The sequence below is a fragment of the Mustelus asterias genome, chromosome 13, assembly GCF_964213995.1.
Source record: "Mustelus asterias chromosome 13, sMusAst1.hap1.1, whole genome shotgun sequence".
In the NCBI taxonomy this organism is placed as follows: Eukaryota; Metazoa; Chordata; class Chondrichthyes; order Carcharhiniformes; family Triakidae; genus Mustelus; species Mustelus asterias.
The window spans coordinates 94,605,892-94,626,129 of NC_135813.1; the positions used below are offsets into that span (position 1 = coordinate 94,605,892).

Sequence of the window (20,238 nt, forward strand, 5' to 3'; positions counted from 1 at the left end):
CTACATTAAACATGTCACAGAATGCTGCTTGCTTCTTTTGGAGAATTGAAGTGGGATTGTGAGGTGTTGCTAATTTGGGTCTTGAATTTTTAATTTTTTCAGCTACAGCAGTGCTACTTCACTCAAGTTTCACTTGACAACACTTTCCTAACCCATGACCTCTACCAACTAAAGGACAAGGCCAAGGATGGGAACACAATCATCTGCAAGTTGCACAATACCCTGACTGGAACTATATTTGCAGTTTTTCCAATCTCACCAGACACTCCCTTCCCAACAGAATTCTGGGTGCAGCTACACCAAATGGACTGCAGCAGTTCAGGAAGGCAGCTCACCACCACCTTCTCAACGACAGCTAGGAATGGGCAACAAATGCTGGCTTCCTCAATAGTGCTTATATCCCATGAATGAATAAAAAATGCAGTTTGAGGCTTAGAATTCAGGTCTATTCCTTTACTACTCAGTATGCAACAGCACAACCTAGAAATGAAGCAACAGGATAACTGAGTACATTAATTGAATGTTTGTGTCTTTTGCAACTTGCTCCTCTCCAATCTTTTTAAAAGTAGACAGAGAAAAGGAAGCCTCAAGTTGCTTTAAATTACTGCAAATGAATATAAGGAGCAATAGTTATGATTAAACTCACTTAATTCAATGAGCAAAACACTCCTTGCATAACTGTACAAATAATGAGCATACTACACCTCTCCACATTGGTGAGCAATCTTTCTCAGCTTAAACTTATCTACTTCCTTCATTCTAACCTTCAGTGTTGTTAAATGTATGCCGTCACAATTCTTTCTTAAAAAAACGGTCAGTTTTTGCCTATTTATCTTCCTGTGCTCACAAGCCAAAAAGAGGGACAGAGAGATAACTCCCACTGAACCAGGACGAGGGACCTTCCAACGCAAGATAAGACAGACTAACAAATTCCTTATCTTTTCACTTGCATGGAAGCACTTTGTTTGAAAAAGGAACATTTAAATCCCAAAACATTCTGCAAAAAAAAATGCGCAAAAATTTCACAGGGAGCTAATTATATTTTTGATTTCCTAAAAGTTTATTTAGACACAAGTAATGCTTACATTAACATTGCAAATGTGTTTCCTACTATTAGAGTAAAGCCAGGAATGAACCAGATAGAAATTCAAAATTATTTGGAATAATTCAGTCTGAAAGGAAGAAATAAGTATGCCATTTAAGCATCTCTCCCTCTGAGGAAGTGTTAAAACATAGGAAAGATTAAAAATTGACATTTACAAATTAAAAAATAGCTTCCATTCTATATTAATTTAGGGCAAGGTATGTAAATAAAGAACGATTTTAAAGGAGGTAGCTTCCCACAGGGGTCCAGTCACAACCCCAGGCTCAGTATTATGGTCTCTTCTGAACATGAATGTTCAGTACGACAGGGGAAGCCTTACAGCATAGTGATTGTTTAGATAACACCAAATTGTGTAACAGTCAATAACTTAGAAGAGTTTAAAGATTAGCAAAAAAAACAAAATGGATTGCTGCAAGTGGGTGAAATGGGTTGGGGAAGAGGACTCAAGATTGGCAGGTGGTTTTTAATACAGGCAAACATTTCATACTACACACGAATGAAAATAAAGGAAATACAGCACGGTTTGAATTTTAGACAAATGAAAGGAAAACTGCTAAGTAATTGGTGGCCACTCTCAAAGCACAAGCATGATATCAGGAAGCTGCAGTCAAGAAAATCATGGTTCGAGGATGTAATGCACTGCTTAGAGGGGTAGTGCAAGCAGATCGAATAGTAACCATAGGGAACTGCAATTGTACTTGAAAGGGAAAGTAATTGCAGAGCTATAAGGAAAGAGCAGAGTAGCAGGAATAATTGGATAGCTCATTCAAAGAGATGGCATAAGCAGGATGGATTCAATGACATGCTTCTGTGCTGTATAATATTGTCATTCACTATGATACTAGGGCCATAACAATCAAATTGTACAAGACTTTTCTAAGATATAATTTGTTGTAACATATTCAGCTTTGCACCCCACCCAACCCCCTCCAACTCAGAACAGATACTGTGACACTGGAAAAAGTACAGAGATGGAAAACAATGATGATCTTGATGAGAATGCTTTGCACTATGAAGTTAGCCAGCAAAAGCCATTGCAATTGTGTGCTATGGTTGAAATAGTCAATGATTTAAGACTCAAAATAATACCTTGGAACCTTAAATATGGCTAGAACTAACCTAATTGTCACCAAGTCAGCGTCCCCCTCAAGCCATGTATGGTACAGAAAATTATATTATGAAATGAGTGGTGGTGGAGGGGGGAGGAACAAAATGAAATTTGTAAGAGAAATTAGAGATCAGAAATGCATTACAGTACTGTTTTCTTGATCTTTGCTGTTGCATTTAGGTCAAAATCCTCAATCCCACCACCACACTGCTCCATATGAAGGAACAAAAGGAAAATCGAATACATACTTGAGTAATCCACAAAGCTACAAAATGAAAGTCTTTATCCCTCAAAATTTACCACTGACCCCAAGCTACAGAACACACTAAATGAACTCGGTGTCTGAAAAAGTTATTCTTACTTTTTTTTGCATCAAACGTAGCTCATCACTCAAGTTGCTGTTCACTTTCATCAGCTGCTGTATCTTTGCTTCAGAAGCACTGAGTGCGTTTTTCACCTCCATGTATTCCTGTAATGTAATTGGTCCGTCTGACAGATCAGAGTCCATGCTCTACAATAAGAAGTGCATCTGATGAACAAAATTCTATTTCTTTGCAGATACGATTAAAAGAATCACATTTTTTGGAACCTAAAGCTGCAGTGATTCTCCCTTTTTCCTAAAATCATTTTTACTCATATCACTATAACAATCCTTCATTACTGAACTCGACTGGTAGAATGGCTAGGAAGATGCAAAAAGCCACTGGGGCTATGACATTAAACGTTAAAACACAGAATGAACAGATTCAAATGAGAGATAGCATTTGGATTTTTAAGCTTTTAAAGAATAGTTGATTGATGATAGTAGTGAACACATTGAATAGATTTGAATCAAACTGTGACAAGAAAATGTGAGGTTTTACCACAATAACGTGAACCTGCTTGAAATTACTGCCTTATAATCACTCCCATTTAATTTCAAAGACAGTTGATTTCTCCAAGTCACTGTCCACAAACAAAATGGTTGGGTTTATAACAAAGGATGAAACAATATATTTTTTAAAAATCAAATAAAACTTGTTTGTTGACATGTGACACTGAAAATATATCCACGTTGTTCAAGCTTTGAGAGAGCCAAACACCGTGTTGTCAACATGTACAATCTCATTGACTAGCATGGAAAAGCAACACCAAGTGCAGCTTCTTGCTTTTGGAAGATTCTGAAATAGATTTCATGCATATCTGAAATCCCGCCCTTTGCTGCTCACAACAGAGCTGCAGTTGGGTATGATGGATCATACTTAGCAACCAATATCACGAGAGCTACCAAGCAGGGATAGAATCTCAACTTTAGAATGTCCCATGATGACAATTGTTTAAAAAAAAAGTACCCTGGAAAACTTGTTTGATTTGATGAAAAATGGGGAGTATTCTAAATTTAAGACACTCTACTAGCTTTCCTTCCTCTCATAAGTTCAAATATTTGTAAATAATACTGATATGCACAGAATTATACACTTCTTTAGAAATGAACCGAAACTTGATGTGCCTTGTTAATTTTGGACATGATTCATGAGTAGTACAATTAATATCAGGGCACCATCTATCATGAACTACATTAAAATGACAGAGTAGAGGTACCTTTGCTCTGATTGCTTTAGCTGTTGGTTCCTGATCCGTATCTTCATCTGAAGCAACACTGTCATAATCTGGCTGATCGTTATCATGGCTCTCACTGCCATGGCGATCATTAACACTCTTCAGTACAAGTTCCACATTATCTATTTTAATAAGAAAAAATACTGAAAAGTTTTCACAATGATTGGTCCAAGAGTGAAAAAAAATGATCAAGAGCACTTCAATGATTGGAGAGAACTTACTTGTTATACAGTCTTTACGCAACTACAGACAACAGCAACATCTAGCATGAAGATCAGAATGTACCAGAATGCCTGTGATTACATCATGGATTGGATAATGACCAATAATTGCGTCACTCCCTGGTAATGATGACCTTTGCAGTTGTTTTGCCCATGGTTAAATTGAAATGGAACCTCTGACAACCACTACTAATTTCTGACTTAGGAAGAAATATTATGACTTCTCCGCAAATAATGGGGGAAATGAATTGTGATCATTCTTATAATAGTCATGGATGAGCAATTCACCCAAGAAAGCCCATCTTCCAGCATCCAACTGCATCTTGAATGCTCAACACCCTCATCTTTAATTGTGAGAGTCCAAAGATGTGCAGGTTAGGTTGATTGGTCATGTTAAATTAACCCGAGTGTCAGGGGGATTGGCAGGGTAAATATGTGGGGTTACGTAATAGGGCCTGGGTGAGATTGTGGTCGGTACAGACTCAATGGGCTGAATGGCCTCCTTCTGTACTGTAGGGATTCTACGATTACTACCTTGTTCTGGTAAGTTATTAAAAACATTTATCAATTATGTATTTTTTGCTGAAATTATCATTTTTGGTTCTACTAATTAACTGAAATATTTACCCCATCAATACTGTTTAGTCTGATCTGATCCAACCTTAGCCTCGTTCTTCAGACTGTTCAGCTTGAGATTCTCTAATTTTTCCACTCACTTAAGACTTGGGATCATTCTTTAATGCACCTTTTGGACAAGTTGGGCCAAAGGGCCTGTTTCCATGCTGTAAACCTCTATGACCTTTTCCTTTACCTCCTCAATACAATAAGCATTAGCTCCATTAGAGTTAAGAACAAGACAATGGAGCTTGCAGTGATACAGCACACATCTTACACAATGCTAATAAGTATGATAAAATTGACCATACATTGTGAAATTTAATGCAATAAAGCAGTTCAATGAGATTAAATACAGAATAAGGGCCACGTCCTAGCAGCAATCACAGTCAGACAGCTGCATCAACATTTCAGCAAATTCAGGAGCCAGTGTGAAATTCAGCTATCAGACTAAGAAAGACCTGGTTTCAAATCACTTGCTTATTTCTTCCTTAGACCATTGTTTTGTTGAAAGCTGTCCATTGTTTTTTGACATACAGGGGCTGCTCCAGCAGCGCAGCGAGCCAGGAGACATCAGCGGGGGCCATTTTGTGGGATTACTGCTGGGCGTCATGGCCCCTGCGGGTCTCTGAGACTAAGATTTCCAGCATAATCAGCTCCACACCGGAAATTGGCCAGGAGGCGATTACAAAATGAAAAATCGCTATTTGCATTTCATTAGCTGGCCCGGGACTGAATTCTGAACCTTTCCTTATTGTTCTTAATGTAGCATCCTAGAAATGCTGTGCCCCCCCCCCCCCCAGCTTCTTCACTGTATTTAAATCAAGAATTAACACACATCTCTGCATTTCATTCTTTTTCCCTCAAAACTGTGCATCTCCTCACTTCAATTTTTTCTTCTCCTCCGAGTTTTTAAAATTCGAATTTGACAATCAAATCTCTATTTCTTGATTTGCTCTGTCCTCTTAGACTATCAGCTGTGGCTCAACTACCACATTCACACCTTTGAGTCAGATGTGGATTCAAGTCCTATTTCAGAGACTGGAGTATAAAATTGACACAAACACAGGCAGTATTGCGTTGTCTTTTGGATAAGATATTAAAACACAGTCAGCGGCGGAATCTTGTGCTCTCACTGGTGGCGAGCTTGGAGGTGGGAAGGATATGTAATTGTAGGATGGCAACATACCAGAACCCATCATTTTCTCATCTCAATCAGAATTAAATTCTGGGCGGGAAGGCCCATGGTTGACCTTCCTCTCCTGTCACCTCTACAAGGCCCTTACATCAGCTGCTGCTGGCATTAACCTAGCAGCAGGCAGGCTTGCCAACCTGCATTGTACACAACAGGTTGAACTGAGCAGCCACCTTGTCACCTCCGGGAGGGGGTCCTCAATCAAAGACATTCAGTGCCTGATTCAGAGACTCAACATCGACAATTGTGAGGGAAGTGTCTGGGTGCTAAGGGCTACACCACGCCTTTGCTACCGACTTCCTTACACTCCTGCCCCCTCCAATTCCCATCCTGTGAACCACCCCCTTACCATACTTGCCTATGGCTTGGGTCGCTTCACAATTCTGGACTGTTTTTCCTGCAGCAGCCAACACCTGGCCTGTGGCACTGCTGAGCACAAGAGGTGCGAGCCTCTGATTGATGAGTCTTACAGGTTCCAGGGGGAGGCTTGTCGCTAGCCTCATCGCTACCCGACTGTCTTGTGGTTCAGCAGCCATCCCGAAAAGAGGCAACTTTTGCAGCTCTCCAGGTCAAGGCCATTTCAACAATGTTTCAACAAGATTCCACCCTCCGCCTGCACTCTCGGACATGAAAGATCTCAGGGCACTTTTACAAAGAAGGGCAAGCTCTCTCCGGTGTCCTGGCCAATTCAAATCCCTCAACCAGCTACAATAAAAAAGGTTACCTGGCCATTACCACACTACTATTTCTGGGACATTGTGTTGTACAAATTGGCACTGTGTTTTCTGTATTACAACAGTTACTAAACTTAAAAAAAAGATGTGCTTCATTGCTGTAAAGGGCTTTTGGATCTCCTGAGGTTGTAATAGGTGCTAAAAAATGCACAACTTTCTATCTATCCTAATTTTTTCAGATTTAGTGCTGAATTGCACTATTAGTCTTGGAGTTTTATCCAGGATTTTCCAATTAAACAGGTAACGGACAATAAGTCAACTTGAATTGATTTGTGAGGGACACATGATTCTTTCAGAAAATATATATGATGCTCAGAGAGAGTATACGGCATTGCCATGTCAAATATACAGCATAATGCTAGATAAAACAAAGTACAGCATGGTATGGGAATAATTCAAACAGCAAACTGTTGAATAAAGTATAAGAAGCGGCTTAAAAAAAGGTTCAAAATGTCTCATCTGATTTTGTGATAACTATGAAAATGAAATAGGTTAAACTCTAAACAAATAATAGATAAAATAGATAATTGAAGGTGATCACAAAACAAATCTCACTGATACACGTGTTTCAACAGTCTTAAATTGAATAAATTACACCTTCTAAAACTCTTGCTTGTTCTTTTGACAGCACACATTTCACAACTTTTGGGGCATTCTATTCACTTATTTTGTTGTGATGGTTATTACAGAATGGTCAGCCAATACACAGACTGTCATTTGCAATGACCCACAATAGATGAAAGATGAATAATCCAAAAAAAAAAGCTCTGCTAATTTTTCTAACTGTTAAGCAACTGATCTTTAGAAAATGGTATTGCTGGTACAGATTCATAATACATGCATAATGAATGGAAATAGTTGATTACAATTTTGCATTTTAATGCAGACTCCAGTGCAATGCTTTTTAAAAAGTGGATATATCTTAAATTAGTGAAAGCACACATACCTTTGGGGCTAGTGATTGGATTCCCTAGTTGTCTCCGTTTGGCATCACTTAAAATATCAATGACTAGAGTGGCAAACTCATGAGCGTTAAACCGCGCCAGCTTCTGTCTTCCCTGCAATTTAAAAGTACAGGCATGAGTCTGAATGTGTACATCATCTTAGCAGCAATGTTGTAAATGGAGACAGTAATTCTCTGACAATCAAATCTCCAGAAGCGGATTTCCTGAATTTACATCATGAAAAAGTAAATGCTAGCTTCCTCTCGGCAACAAATTAAAAAGCTAGGGCTGAATTTTACCTCCGTAAAACAGGTGAGCTGCTCCCCTGCATAAACAAAACACAGACCATAATGACTCATGTCAGCAATACCACTTCGTCACTGAAAATTTTGAATGGAAAATGTTGGCAATGTACCACAGATCTAGTAATAAATATCTGGAAGTTTATAGTGTGTAGAAATTTGGTAGAACTGACAGAGTTGCTAAATGCTAATCTGTTCCTTCTCTTCCACAAGCTGATTTACTTGCACAGCATTAACACACTTGTAATACTAGTAAGCATACAGATATCAACTGGATTACATGACAATTCATTCGACTAGCTCCTCAATTTTATCAAGTTGACAGTGCTTGCAGCAACAAAGCATTTACTGAAAACTTGCCTGATTCCTAGTTGATGAATACTCTGGGTTCACAGGAAGAAAGGGAATGACTGTTGCCTCAGTTACCAGGGTGCTGTGGTTCTGAGTTGTCAGCCAAACTGTGCATAGAAAAATATATTAACTCAAACATTTTTAATCCAGTACTCTACACAAGCCAAACAGAAACTCAAGGCAACCATTCAAGTCATGATTTGTCATTGTGTCTTGGTGTTTCGAAACCAAATTCAGAAGCTGATCCAAATAGATTCTGTAATTGTAAAGAAGCTGATCTATAAACCCAGGTTTTCCTTTCTCACGCTCCATCACCAATGTAAAAAGACACAAACTGTGTTGGAAATTATTAATTTTCAATCCATCTCTTGTAAGATTTAATATGATCAAGCTCTGATCATGTTACAGAAATTAAAATGACTAATAAAACAGCTTACTTGTGACTTTACATGCTAATGTTGTGTCCATTATACCCAAATGAAGCAGCATGATGGTAATCTAGAACCTTACTTAAATAATATAAATAAAACACAAATTCCCAAATTTGCTTGTAACATCCAAGTCCTGTTGTCACAACTAGTAATGTTTTTGTAAGATTCATAAATAACTGTAACAAGATAAGTATTTAATCCTTTTTCCATCTAACCATCTGTGCCATCTGTCCTTTTTCCATCTAACCATCTGTGCTTAGATGGTTAGATGGAAAAAAACCAGAGGGCGTGGGTTAAGGGTGAAAGGAGAAAAGTATAAAGGGAATATTAGGGGGGGGCTTCTTCACGCAGAGAGTGGTGGGAGTGTGGAATGAGCTGCCGGATAAAGTGGTAAATGCGGGGTCACTTTTAACATTTAAGAAAAACTTGGACGGGTTCATGGATGAGAGGGGTGTGGAGGGATATGGTCCAAGTGCAGGTCAGTGGGACTAGGCATAAAATGGTTCGGCACAGACAAGAAGGGCCAAAAGGCCTGTTTCTGAGCTGTAATTTTCTATGGTTCTTTCAAAATGTTCTATCTATATCTCTTTCCCCCACACTCTCCCAGTCCCCCCAGCTTATGTTGAAAGTGACATTTTCAAGTATATGCAGTGACATTGGCCTGAAGCAGCCTGCAAATTTCAACGTTGCTTTGCTGTTGACCCCCAGCCCTTATCAAGCACCAAGCATCCCATTTTACTGTTTCTAGCTTCTTGCTGGAGAAAAATATGGTGGCACAGCGGTTAGCACTGCAATCTCACAGCTCCAGAGACCCAGGTTCAATTCCGGCCTTGGGTTACCGTGTAGAGTTTGCACATTCTCCGCATGTCTGCGTGGGTTTCCTCCAGGTGCCCCCACAGTCCAAAGATGTGCAGATTTGGTGGACTGGCTATGATAAATTGCTCCCTGGAGTCCCAAGATGTGTAGGTTAGATGGATTAGCCATGGTAAATGTGTGGGGTTACAGGGATAGGACAGGGGGCTTGAGTAAGATACTTTGTCAGAGAGTTGGTGCAAACTTGATGGGCCTAATGGCCTCTTCTGCAATGCTGGGATTTTATCATTCTTTGTAACTACTGTTGCTGACACCAACCTCCAATGATTCTACTACCTTCTTTCTTCATGACCTTACTTCTGGTTCACCATCTCACCTCCTTACTAAATTTGAAACAATGATTTGCTTTTGGCATTATAAACACTTTAAAAATAAATCACTGGTTACCAGCTTAAGTGAACGAGCATGCATACTTTCTATACTACAGTAAAGAATGTGGTAAGGGTGTGGGGGAAAACACAAAATCTTGGCAATAGTTAGAAGGTTGGGGTAAGATGATTAAGCACAAATGGGCAACAGAGCACAAGGATTATGCACAGTATGAATAGACTCCGGATCAGTGCACCTCAGAGCCTCGATCATCTTATAAATTTTAATTTCCCTACTTCAAAATGTAGGGATGAGTGGGATAGGGAGCTGGCCACTGGCGAAACAGGAAGGCCAGAAAGAGAGAAGTGAGTCTGTTTACACTAATTTGTGAGTAATCGAAGCAAAGATATTGGCTGGGATTCTCCCAAAACAAAACGAAGTGTCCAATGGGCAAGAAAATGGGAGAATCTCCTGCCCATTCTTTGGGCGTACTTACCAGCACAAATCTCCAATTCTGTGCAATGCAGAGTGCCTTAGAGTGATTCATGCTGGAAAGTGGGGGGCTCGGCCTCATCCAGCCCAAGAGGCTGGCAGCATAGTGCTAAGCGGGCCATTGCGCATGTGCTGATCTGTCAGTAGGGAGCCCCCCCACTCCTTCTCCCCCTTACCAGCCTCCCGATCGCAGACCTCTTGTTTATTCCTGAACCCCCACCCTGATTGCTGGCCTACCGGCATCTCCCAAATTGTCGGTCTTCTCGACCTCCCAGCCCTGATCTACCCCCTCAGTGGCCAGCCCCTCCCCCCCCGCCCCCCCTCCGTTCTTGCTAGCAGCAGCAGCAGGGCATGAAAGACCAGAGAATTATCTGCAAAATAGCTTAAATCATTCACCTTATTGTGGCTTATTACATAAATTGGTTGTTGCATTTGCTTAGATGGCCAAAAACGCCTCATCTCAAACTAATTCATATCATACAAAGTACTTCAGAAATTTCAAAGAGAAGTGATGTATACCATAAATAAGGCAAATAAAAATGATATTTTAGTTATTCTGAGTTTGAAATCATTAGTTAATAAATGATTAATTTAAAGGGACAAGATCGATCAGTACCCCTTAATCAAACCTAACTTCCTAACCCATCAAGCTCATTTAAAACTGGCAAACCCACCTGCTAGGAACAAAATCTCTGTTTGGAGTAAAGATTAATTAAACACTGAAGGCTCTAATTTGAGAGGCCTATGTTCTAGTACAATTGCTACTGGGCTATTTTCTTCACAACATTGATGTGCTATGAGAAAACAAGCAGGCCTTGTGAGGAAAACCTGCAAATGTTAAAAATGAATGAAGGGCAATTCCAAATAATTATTTTAAGCAGAATTCTCTTTTTGGAACAGGAAGCAAGATTGTTAGAATATCGCGATATTGACTTCCGCTTCACAGCTGAATCCTCACCTGCATCAGTCTCCCTTCGATCTACTTCATCATATACATCCATAGCTAGCTCCTCAAATAAGTGATTACTTAGCTAGAAATAGAAGCAGAAAGAGAATTTTAACCTACTTCAGGACTGAGGTGCAACTACTTAAACCATTCACTGTGCTTTGAGAATGCTTACAATGCTATTTACATGCATTCAACATTAAACTAGAGAGGCTATTTGAAAAAACATGTAAAAGAATTATGAACCAAATGAAATTTAACGCATGTCTTGCACTAAAAGGTCACTCGGGCTTTAACTCCCAAGTCCATTTTTCTCCTTAAGAAATAACAAAAAAGAAATCTATAAGATTAAGATCCTCCTGTTAGGTTCCCAAAAATATCTCCACATCTTTCTCTCCCTTTTGCTTGTTTCTTGAGTACAAAGTAAATGAAGCAAGGTGTGTTTGGGGGCGGCACGGTAGCACAGTGGTTAGCACTGCTGCTTCACAGCTCCAGGGACCTGGGTTCGATTCCCGGCTTGGGTCGCTGTCTGTGTGGAGTTTGCACATTCTCCTAGTGTCTGCGTGGGTTTTCTCCGGGTGCTCCGGTTTCCTCCCACAGTCCAAAGATGTGCGGGTCAGGTTGATTGGCCATGCTAAAATTGCCCTTAGTGTCCTGAGATGTGTAGGTTAGAGGGATTAGTGGGTAAATATGTAGGGATAGGGGGGTGGGGCTTGGGTGGGATTGTGGTCGGTGCAGACTCGATGGGCCGAAGGGCCTCTTTCTGTACTGTAGGGTTTCTATGATTTCTATAACTTCTAGCCTGAAGAGCAATACCAATGGTAGCCTTGCTGCCCTTGTTGCCAGATGTACTAGATGGTCAAATAGCAAAAATGGTTAAGGGCGACTGTGCTTAGATGGTTATGAATTGGATCATCCTTGATCAGGGCTCAAATTTAGTGCTGTGGAGATAGAGAGTCCTCAGACTCCAGCCACAACAGTGTATATTGCTACATCACAAGGTGAAGAAGGCTCAAGGATTTTGTTTTAAATCACAAACCTTGCATTTTAAGTTAGTTAACCTCTTTGTCTTGGCCATGCATATTGAGGGATGATGTGTAATAATGGCTAATTAATAGAAAATTAATTTCACTTATACCGTTTTTTTTGGAAGAGGAGGCAGAGCCCCTCCCAACTGTTGAAATGGTAAACTAACAGATGTGATAATCGTGAAACTATCCCTGCAGTCTTGAATACAATTGGCTGGTTGCCTGGGGAACATTCCAAATTACTCTTTGAGATTGCACTCATCACCCTACATTGGGAAGGTGCTAAAAGGCGAATTGAACAATTCCTACCTACAGTAAAGCCAAACACTTGAACCATAAATATAAGCCAGTTTTTACACTTTAGCAAGAGCTAGATAGTTTTGCGAAAAAACGAGGGAGAGTTGAATGGTGAAGTTATTCTTAAATACACTATTATACATTCCTAACTTGTTTGAAATTGGTCTGGAAGTTGAAATCCCTGCTTTTCATGTATTCACGTTATAGACAAGGTGAAAGAACAATTATACAATGTTCTAATTATAATAATAATTATATTAGGATAATAATAATTATGATCATTGTGGCATCAGCAGCAGGCAAACTAATCAGGCTGGATGGGAAATTAAGCAATAAAATTGCATGTATTACTAAGTTTGCAGTTAGAAGATATTTATATAATTCTTACTGTGCAATGTGTAAAGTGTCACAGACTTCGACTCTGGACTCACATGAAACAATAATTCTTTATTTTGTGGTCTTTGCCCTGTTAAATTTTCCTTTCTCTATCTCCCCCCATACTTTATTATATGAGTTGCTTCCCTCCTCCCATGCTTGAGTAGGTGCAAATAAACTAGCCCTCTGAGTTTACCTCATCTCGAGTTGCTGTCGGGTCATTAATAGAAATTAGATCACACCCAAACTGAGGCGTTGAGAAATACATCACTGTTTATAAAGGGGGAAATCAAAATTTCTTTCATTTTATGGACAGGTAGTGAGAGGAGAAATCAGGGCTGGTTAAATTAAACCCCATCCTGTTTGTACCAAAAGTAATGAAACAGTATACAAAGCTTCTCTAGGATCTATTTGTGCTTTCTGGGAACTTGATCTGCAGAATATTGAGTGCAATATGAGCGGGGATGCCTAATTCTGGATGAATAATGAGCAGAGGAAACCAGGATAATCAAAGCATGCATGTAATAGACATTTTACTATAACCTTTTTAAGTTTAGAATTCAAATTTAGGATCTTTGAATGACAGAATTATATTCTGTCACAGGACAATTAGGCTGCAAGCATCCAAGAAGAAAACTTACCGACTGCAATTTTTTCTTTGCTGCTTTTGCTAGTTCTGACAAATCTAAACTGCTAAAGAGAGAAGAGCACAATAATTAATGAAGTAACACAAACACTAAGAATATTTTATTTTCAACAGCTTTCTGTGATATTGATTTCAAAACTAGTATAGCCAGCAAGTTTCGGCAAATTTTTGGCTAAGTCAGGAAGCCATTTAAATGAACTGGGTATTGCACAAGACAAATCAGGTAGTACCAGATGTTTCTGTATACAAGTTCACAACATGGTCTTGTACTGAGTCACAAAGGCTTGAAACATCCCAGGTTAGATTAATCCTCTAATTAGCTCAATTCAGCTGGAGCAGCTGTTCAGTGCTTCCATTCTTTGAATTATACCCCTGTATGTTTCTGGTATATTTTTGAAAGGTTAGAAAGGTAGTCCTGTGGCATAGGTCCAATCAAATTCAACAATATCACAAAGATGCAATGTGTTCCTTTATTGCTCAGTTAGGGAACCCAACATTGACACAATAATTAATGGTTTTCAATGCTGAGATTCGCTGCCTTGATGGATATGAAGACCCACGATCCCATGAAGTCACACAAGGCAACGTCAGACAGGATTATACATGACACAGGCTGCTGGAAGGAGTACTTGTAACTTTACAACATTCCAATTTAAAGGAAAAAGGAACAAGCATCCAAACATGCATGACAGTAATTTTCAACTATCAGACCTAAAAGTAGCTATTTTGTTATGCATTACTTACAGGTGCCTTTTATCCCAAGAGATGCATTCAAGAAAGAAGTGTATAGATATTTATTGATTAGGCTGAGATTACAAACACTTAAGATGGCTGAAGCATCAACAGCGCGAAATCAAATTTACACATTGATCATCAATTAATTCTGAATAACTCCTCCAGATTTTATACATCCTTTTCAACAAACAAAATGTAATTTGGGCTCACTCAGCTGGTAATTACAACATGTAGCAGGAATTGAGTAATAGCAACTAAGGAATAATGATGAATAATGACTAATCTTTGATCATAATCTTGTGTAAAAACACTGGATCTCAACGAGGGTTGTATGTTGCAATTAGCATCAAAGCCTGATAAGCAAGAGTAGGCCAAAAACAGCGAGGACCCCACTCTCAGCTGTTATCAAAGATAGCTACTGGACAGTGAGCGAAGACAAGCTCAGGATTGTCTGTGGTGCTTTCAGCAGCCAAATTTGTAGAGATGCCGGCATTGGACTGGGGTGGGTACAGTAATAAGTATCACAACACCAGGTTAAAGTCCAACAGGTTTATTTGGAATAACGAGCTTCCGGAACGCTGCTCCTTCATCAGGTGACTCACTTCCTGTCAGCTTGTGGTGGGATGATTTCACAAATTGTCACAAGTGGTGCCATTTAAATGGGAGAGTTTATCCTCCCAAAACAGGAACATGACTGTTTCATCCAGAGGGTGAACAGTACAGCACAGGAAACAGGCCCTTCGGCCCTCCGGTGGTGGGAATCTGGAACTCTGCTGAAAAGGTGATGGAGGCAGGAACCCTCGCAATATTCAAGAAACATTTAGATGAGCACTTGAAACGCCATAGCATACAAGGCTACGGACCAGTGTCGGAAAATGAGATTAGAATAGATAGGTGTTTGATGTCCAAAACAAACACGACAGGCTGAAGAGCCTCTTTCTGGCTGTAAAACTAACTCTAAAACTTCAGAATGTGTCCAAAAAAAAAGGGATAGGTGTCCACAATTATAGATACTTCGTTGAGCCAACTTCTTTTGGTGTCTTTTCTGTAAAATTTCAATGTACATAAACCCCAAAACTCATACAACAGGCACCCTGGAGTATCTCAGCTGGCCTTTACTCAATATAGTATGGATTTTCCTTTTAATTAACCCAAAATAAATCTTTTAGCAAAGGCTCTGAAAATGGAAGTATAGTATTAACCCAGACAATCCAGGATGTCTCAATTTGCATACCTGGGCTGGGCTCGAGTTAGCTAATCTCAGTGAGGACAGCAATTAGCCGTAGCATCTCAAAGCTGAGGAGCAATGGAGCAATCCATAGGTTTATTATTTCTTGATTACTATCTTGTAATTTCTCCATTGGAAAATGCATCTGCATAGGTGTTGGGAGAGAGGTTTTGCTCTGGCATACCCGAAATCAAAGCTCACATATAAAGAATAACTACATTGAGTAGGTGGTGGACAGCTGCCGATGAACATTAATAATTTGAGGATTAAGTAGCAAAATATAGGCAAATGTCATGCTTCATATAGTCAGTTAGTGAAGGAAGAAACTAAGGCCAGCCTTTAGTAGGGATTTTTTATAGAGTGAAACATTACAGATATATAGCTCCAACTCCACTCAGCTATTGTGTCACTAAGTGTCCCTTTACGATTTCTTTTAACAAAAACTTTGGCCACTACAGAGATTGAACCTGTGACCTTGGCGTCATTAGCACCACATGCTACCTATCGGAGGTAACCAGCTGCGATAAGTATCTCTTAATGCCTTCTGCCCGTAAATACTTAACTTCAATTACTACAATTAATTGTAAAGACCTATTGAGAAATATTGTTAGCACAAGGCCGCCTGAGATTTTTGTTCAGGTCGTGATCCTCATACATGCTCAGCTGAGGTCAGCAAAGATGCAGTCAGTCCACTGATCCCAAAGTGCAAATCACTAACAAGCATAATATCAAGTAATACTAGCATCTGGGCTTTAAGATATAGCTACTGTAGTAACAGTGAGTGATTTATTTTATGCTTAAAAGATTATTTTTAACAGCTAATATGTGGTGGGGAAGTATTTCATCATAAATACTACATTCCTCTTTCCAGAAGCTGTGTCAAAAGCACACAAAATATAAAAGATCACTCATGATCACTATCCAACTACACGGACAGGAAGTGAACATTTGTGGATATAAAGTGGGGACAAAACTCCTGAACAAGTTCCTACCAATGTTTATATTTGTGCCCGACAAGTGGCAATTTATTCAGATACCAAGATGTGACTGACTTTCAGCATGGAATCATTGCTCTTGGGAGAGGAAGAAAGAAAATTGGAAGTAAAGAAAATAATGAAACATCTACAACTATTGTATTTGGCTGTTCCTTCCTCAGCTTTGCACTTGAGATGTATGAACTCAATAATCCAACAGGTGGCAGCCAGTGGTGAATAATTTAATTCAGAGAGAGAACAGAACTAACACCGCTTACAGGGGCGAGCACATCAAAATAAAAGCAATACTGTATGTTGGGAAACACCCTGAAGCAAAACTATATTGCATACTTTATGACAATGAAACAAAACCACAAATATTTAAACTCCCACAATATATAGTGCAAGTGTACTACAACCAGTTTTTAAAAATACAAGCATGTATCCCTTCAAAGCATGATCTTTGTGCAAAATCCAAAGTTTTATGCATATCGAAAATACCTTTGCCAGGTATTTACCCAGCAGTAAATTTACACATACTACTTTGTTCTTTTGAAGCATTGAATTCGAGTTCACAGTCCATGAGAGCAATCTTCATTTGGTTAGATTTACCATGCTTCCCCCTCACCTGCAATTTGTCTGTGGCCATTTAGATCTTCCATGGATCGATTTTAGTTTATATTCTTGGCTCATTATCGCCCATTCATTTTTGCCTTGTGTTATTCCCTTGTTGTCATTTAATCATTCCTACCCTCGATCTTATCATAGACCTTTCCTTCTTCACCTGCCTGCACCCCATTCATATCTCCCATATCACTGGCTCTGTATTTGCTTAAAAACAGTTAATCTCCAACATGCTCCAGTTTTGATGAAGGATTATCAAAATGAAAGGTGTGTTTCTCTATCCACAGATGTTATCTGGTCTGCTGCACTTTTTATTTCAAATTTTGAGCATCTGCGGTATTTTGATTCTGAATCAAATCCAAGGATAGTGTTTCAACAAGCAATGTGGATGCAAGAGGCCAGGGAATATTTGGATCGTTGTGCACACAATTCAGTCTCCATCTTGAAGGACGGCATTTAGTCTTTAACTTTATATTGCCATTATAAACTCCAATCACCACATTTATGATGGAAACTGAATTAATTTGTCAAAGAATGCCTTTTGCCAAGAAGTGGTGCTGTGGCACCTCTATTGGGAAAGGTGGAAAAACAAAACCAAAATACTACAGGCACTGGAAATCTCAAACAAAAACAAAGTGTAAAACACTCAGGCCAGGTAGCATCAGCGGAGAGAAAGAAGAGTCAATGTTTCAGGGTGATAACCTTTCATCAGAAGTTAGGAGAGTAGGAAAATAATTTACAAGTACAAGATAGGAGAAAAGTGGGGAGAGATGAGCAATAGCGAAGGGTTATGATTGGGCAAAACTCATTAACAGAAGAGCTGCAGCTCCAGGGACCTGGGTTCGATTCCTGGCTTGGGTCATTGTCTGTGTGGAGTTTGCACATTCTGCTCGTGTCTGCGTGGGTTTCCTCCGGGTGCTCCGGTTTCCTCCCACAGTCCAAAGATGTGCGGGTTAGGTTGATTGGCCATGCTAAAATTGCTCCTTAGAGTCCTGAGATGTGTAGGTTAGAGGGGTTAGTGGGTAAAATATGTAGGGATATGGGGATAGGGCCTGGGTGGGATTGTGGTTGGTGCAGACTCGATGGGCCGAAGGGCCTCTTTCTGCACTGTAGGGTATCTATCTATCTATCTAATACTGCAAGACAGAAGGGTGGGGGGGAGGGGACTAGTAAATAAGGGCTGGTAAATAATCAAAAGGTGGGCCGGAAGAGATGCAAATGGCAATATTAGCGTGTAATTATAGCCTGACAAGGTTAAATACGGATGTAGAAATTTATTATTGGAAAACTTATACGTGGCAGAGATGCCAGATATATAAAATTATATATTCTGATCTTATAACTTTACTACTTGTTACAAGGCTTTATCCTATGCACAACCAGCTGCAACCCTCACACTAATGGTTCCCAATCTTTTCAGTAACATGGCATACTTCAATGAGACAAATAATTCCATGGCACACCCTCTTAGAGGCTAATGAAATCGTGAAATGTTTTTTTCCCCCCCACACAAAGGGGGGGGGGGGGGTGGTAATCTGGAAATCACTTCTCTCAAAAGGCTGGGTGGGGGGGGCGCGGTTTCAAAACTGCGAATAATACATTTTAGTTAGATAAGAGTATCAAGATCAACTGGAGGTCTTGTGATGCAGTGTTAGTGTCCCTACCTCTGGTCCAGAATCTCTGGGTTTAAGTCTCCACTCAGGTGTCTGGAACCTTGTCAAAAGTTAAGCTTTTCCAAGACACCTGATGGTGGAAAGAGCAAGAGTGTTGTCCTGGTCAGCCGTACTGCAGAAGGTTGGGAACCATTGTACATTAGGAAATAAGTTTCAACTTAACCAAATGAAGCACTTTAATGCATATATCTGAATTTTTCAGCATTTCTGCAGCCTCTGTACTGTTTGACGCGAGGTTATTTTGCTTCTCACTTTTCATTTAATATGAAGCCCAGACTGAAGCAGGTATCAAACAGTCATATTTATCTTCAGAGGGTTCAATTTCAGACAACCTAGCATTCCCACAGTAGCCGACGTCACATTTGCACGGTTCCCATAGCACACCGGTTGAAAACCACTGCCTTAAGCTACAGTCACCATCAATTCTGGCGAGCTCACAAGTATTAAAGGTGCATTATGTTTTAGAGGCACCTAAACTATCCTTGCTAACTGAGAACCATCAGCAGTGAATCTAGTTCACGCGCACACACTTAAAATATTTATTCATGGGATGTGCGCAAAAACTCACAAGGCCAACCCATCTGCGATTGCCCTGGAGAAAACAGCCAAGTATCAATTTTTACTGTGCCATAATAAACTAAAATCTTTCTGCCTCACCTATCTGCCATCTGTGGAATTATGAAGTGCTGACCATTCTTGTGATCTGGAATGGAACAAGATAATTGAGCTGTGGTATAGTTTAAACAAAAGCACAAGCAGGCACAATAAATTCAAGCATAAATACAGAATCATGAAAAGCAATAAACAAATAACCCATTCAGTTGCTGTCAATCCCACCACAGGTTTTACACCTAGTCTGGGTTGGGGGACATGTGCGTTGGGTTTGAAACACATGGGCATCATGAACTGGAATTTCAAATGAGGAAGGCAAGTTATCCCATACAGCAAAATATAAGCACTTCAAAAGGAACTTAAAATTGAACCTTGAGAAGTACATTATTGGACAGTGACTAGTTTTAAGAGAAGGCATGCAATCAGTGTTGCACATTACACTATTTCAAGGATCACATGCTTTGAAGATGAATGTCAACTAATCAAGAGCAACAGGCAAGAGTACTGCATGTAATAAATTCTGGCTCTAATTTTGTGGCAGTATAAAAATACAAAATCTATTGGACGTCCTACCAATCTTGCATTGGTTTTTTACAATTAGGTGCATGTTCATTAAGGTCAGAACCAGAATCTGTAAAAACAAAGTAATGGGCACCTCTAGCTAGCAGACATCATTGAACATCGCATACAATGAGCACACAAAGAGGAACTTTAAAGTTACTACACTTGTAAGCACAAGTCAAGCCACTCTCGAAACCACAACTGGAATGGAAATTCCAATCCATTATGCATTTTTGTGCCAAGTTGGTTTAATAACAGTT

The 20,238-nt window shown here is 39.7% G+C and overlaps 1 protein-coding gene across 16 annotated transcripts in view; it reads right to left on the reverse strand.

Moving 5' to 3' along the window:
- git2a (G protein-coupled receptor kinase interacting ArfGAP 2a) overlaps positions 1-20,238 on the reverse strand; it is a 72,471-nt gene that overhangs the window by 25,037 nt on the left and 27,196 nt on the right. For 12 of the 16 annotated variants that reach the window (XM_078227301.1, XM_078227298.1, XM_078227295.1 and 9 more), the window contains exons 8-14: positions 19,463-19,508; positions 13,567-13,618; positions 11,238-11,310; positions 8,184-8,281; positions 7,524-7,635; positions 3,795-3,934; positions 2,575-2,724 (exon numbers count right to left, since the gene is read on the reverse strand). In XM_078227301.1, the coding sequence (XP_078083427.1) occupies positions 2,575-2,724; positions 3,795-3,934; positions 7,524-7,635; positions 8,184-8,281; positions 11,238-11,310; positions 13,567-13,618; positions 19,463-19,508 (671 nt within the window). The remainder of the gene's footprint in view (positions 1-2,574; positions 2,725-3,794; positions 3,935-7,523; positions 7,636-8,183; positions 8,282-11,237; positions 11,311-13,566; positions 13,619-19,462; positions 19,509-20,238) is intronic. The other 4 variants (XM_078227305.1, XM_078227292.1, XM_078227293.1 and 1 more) reach the window with 2 other exon arrangements.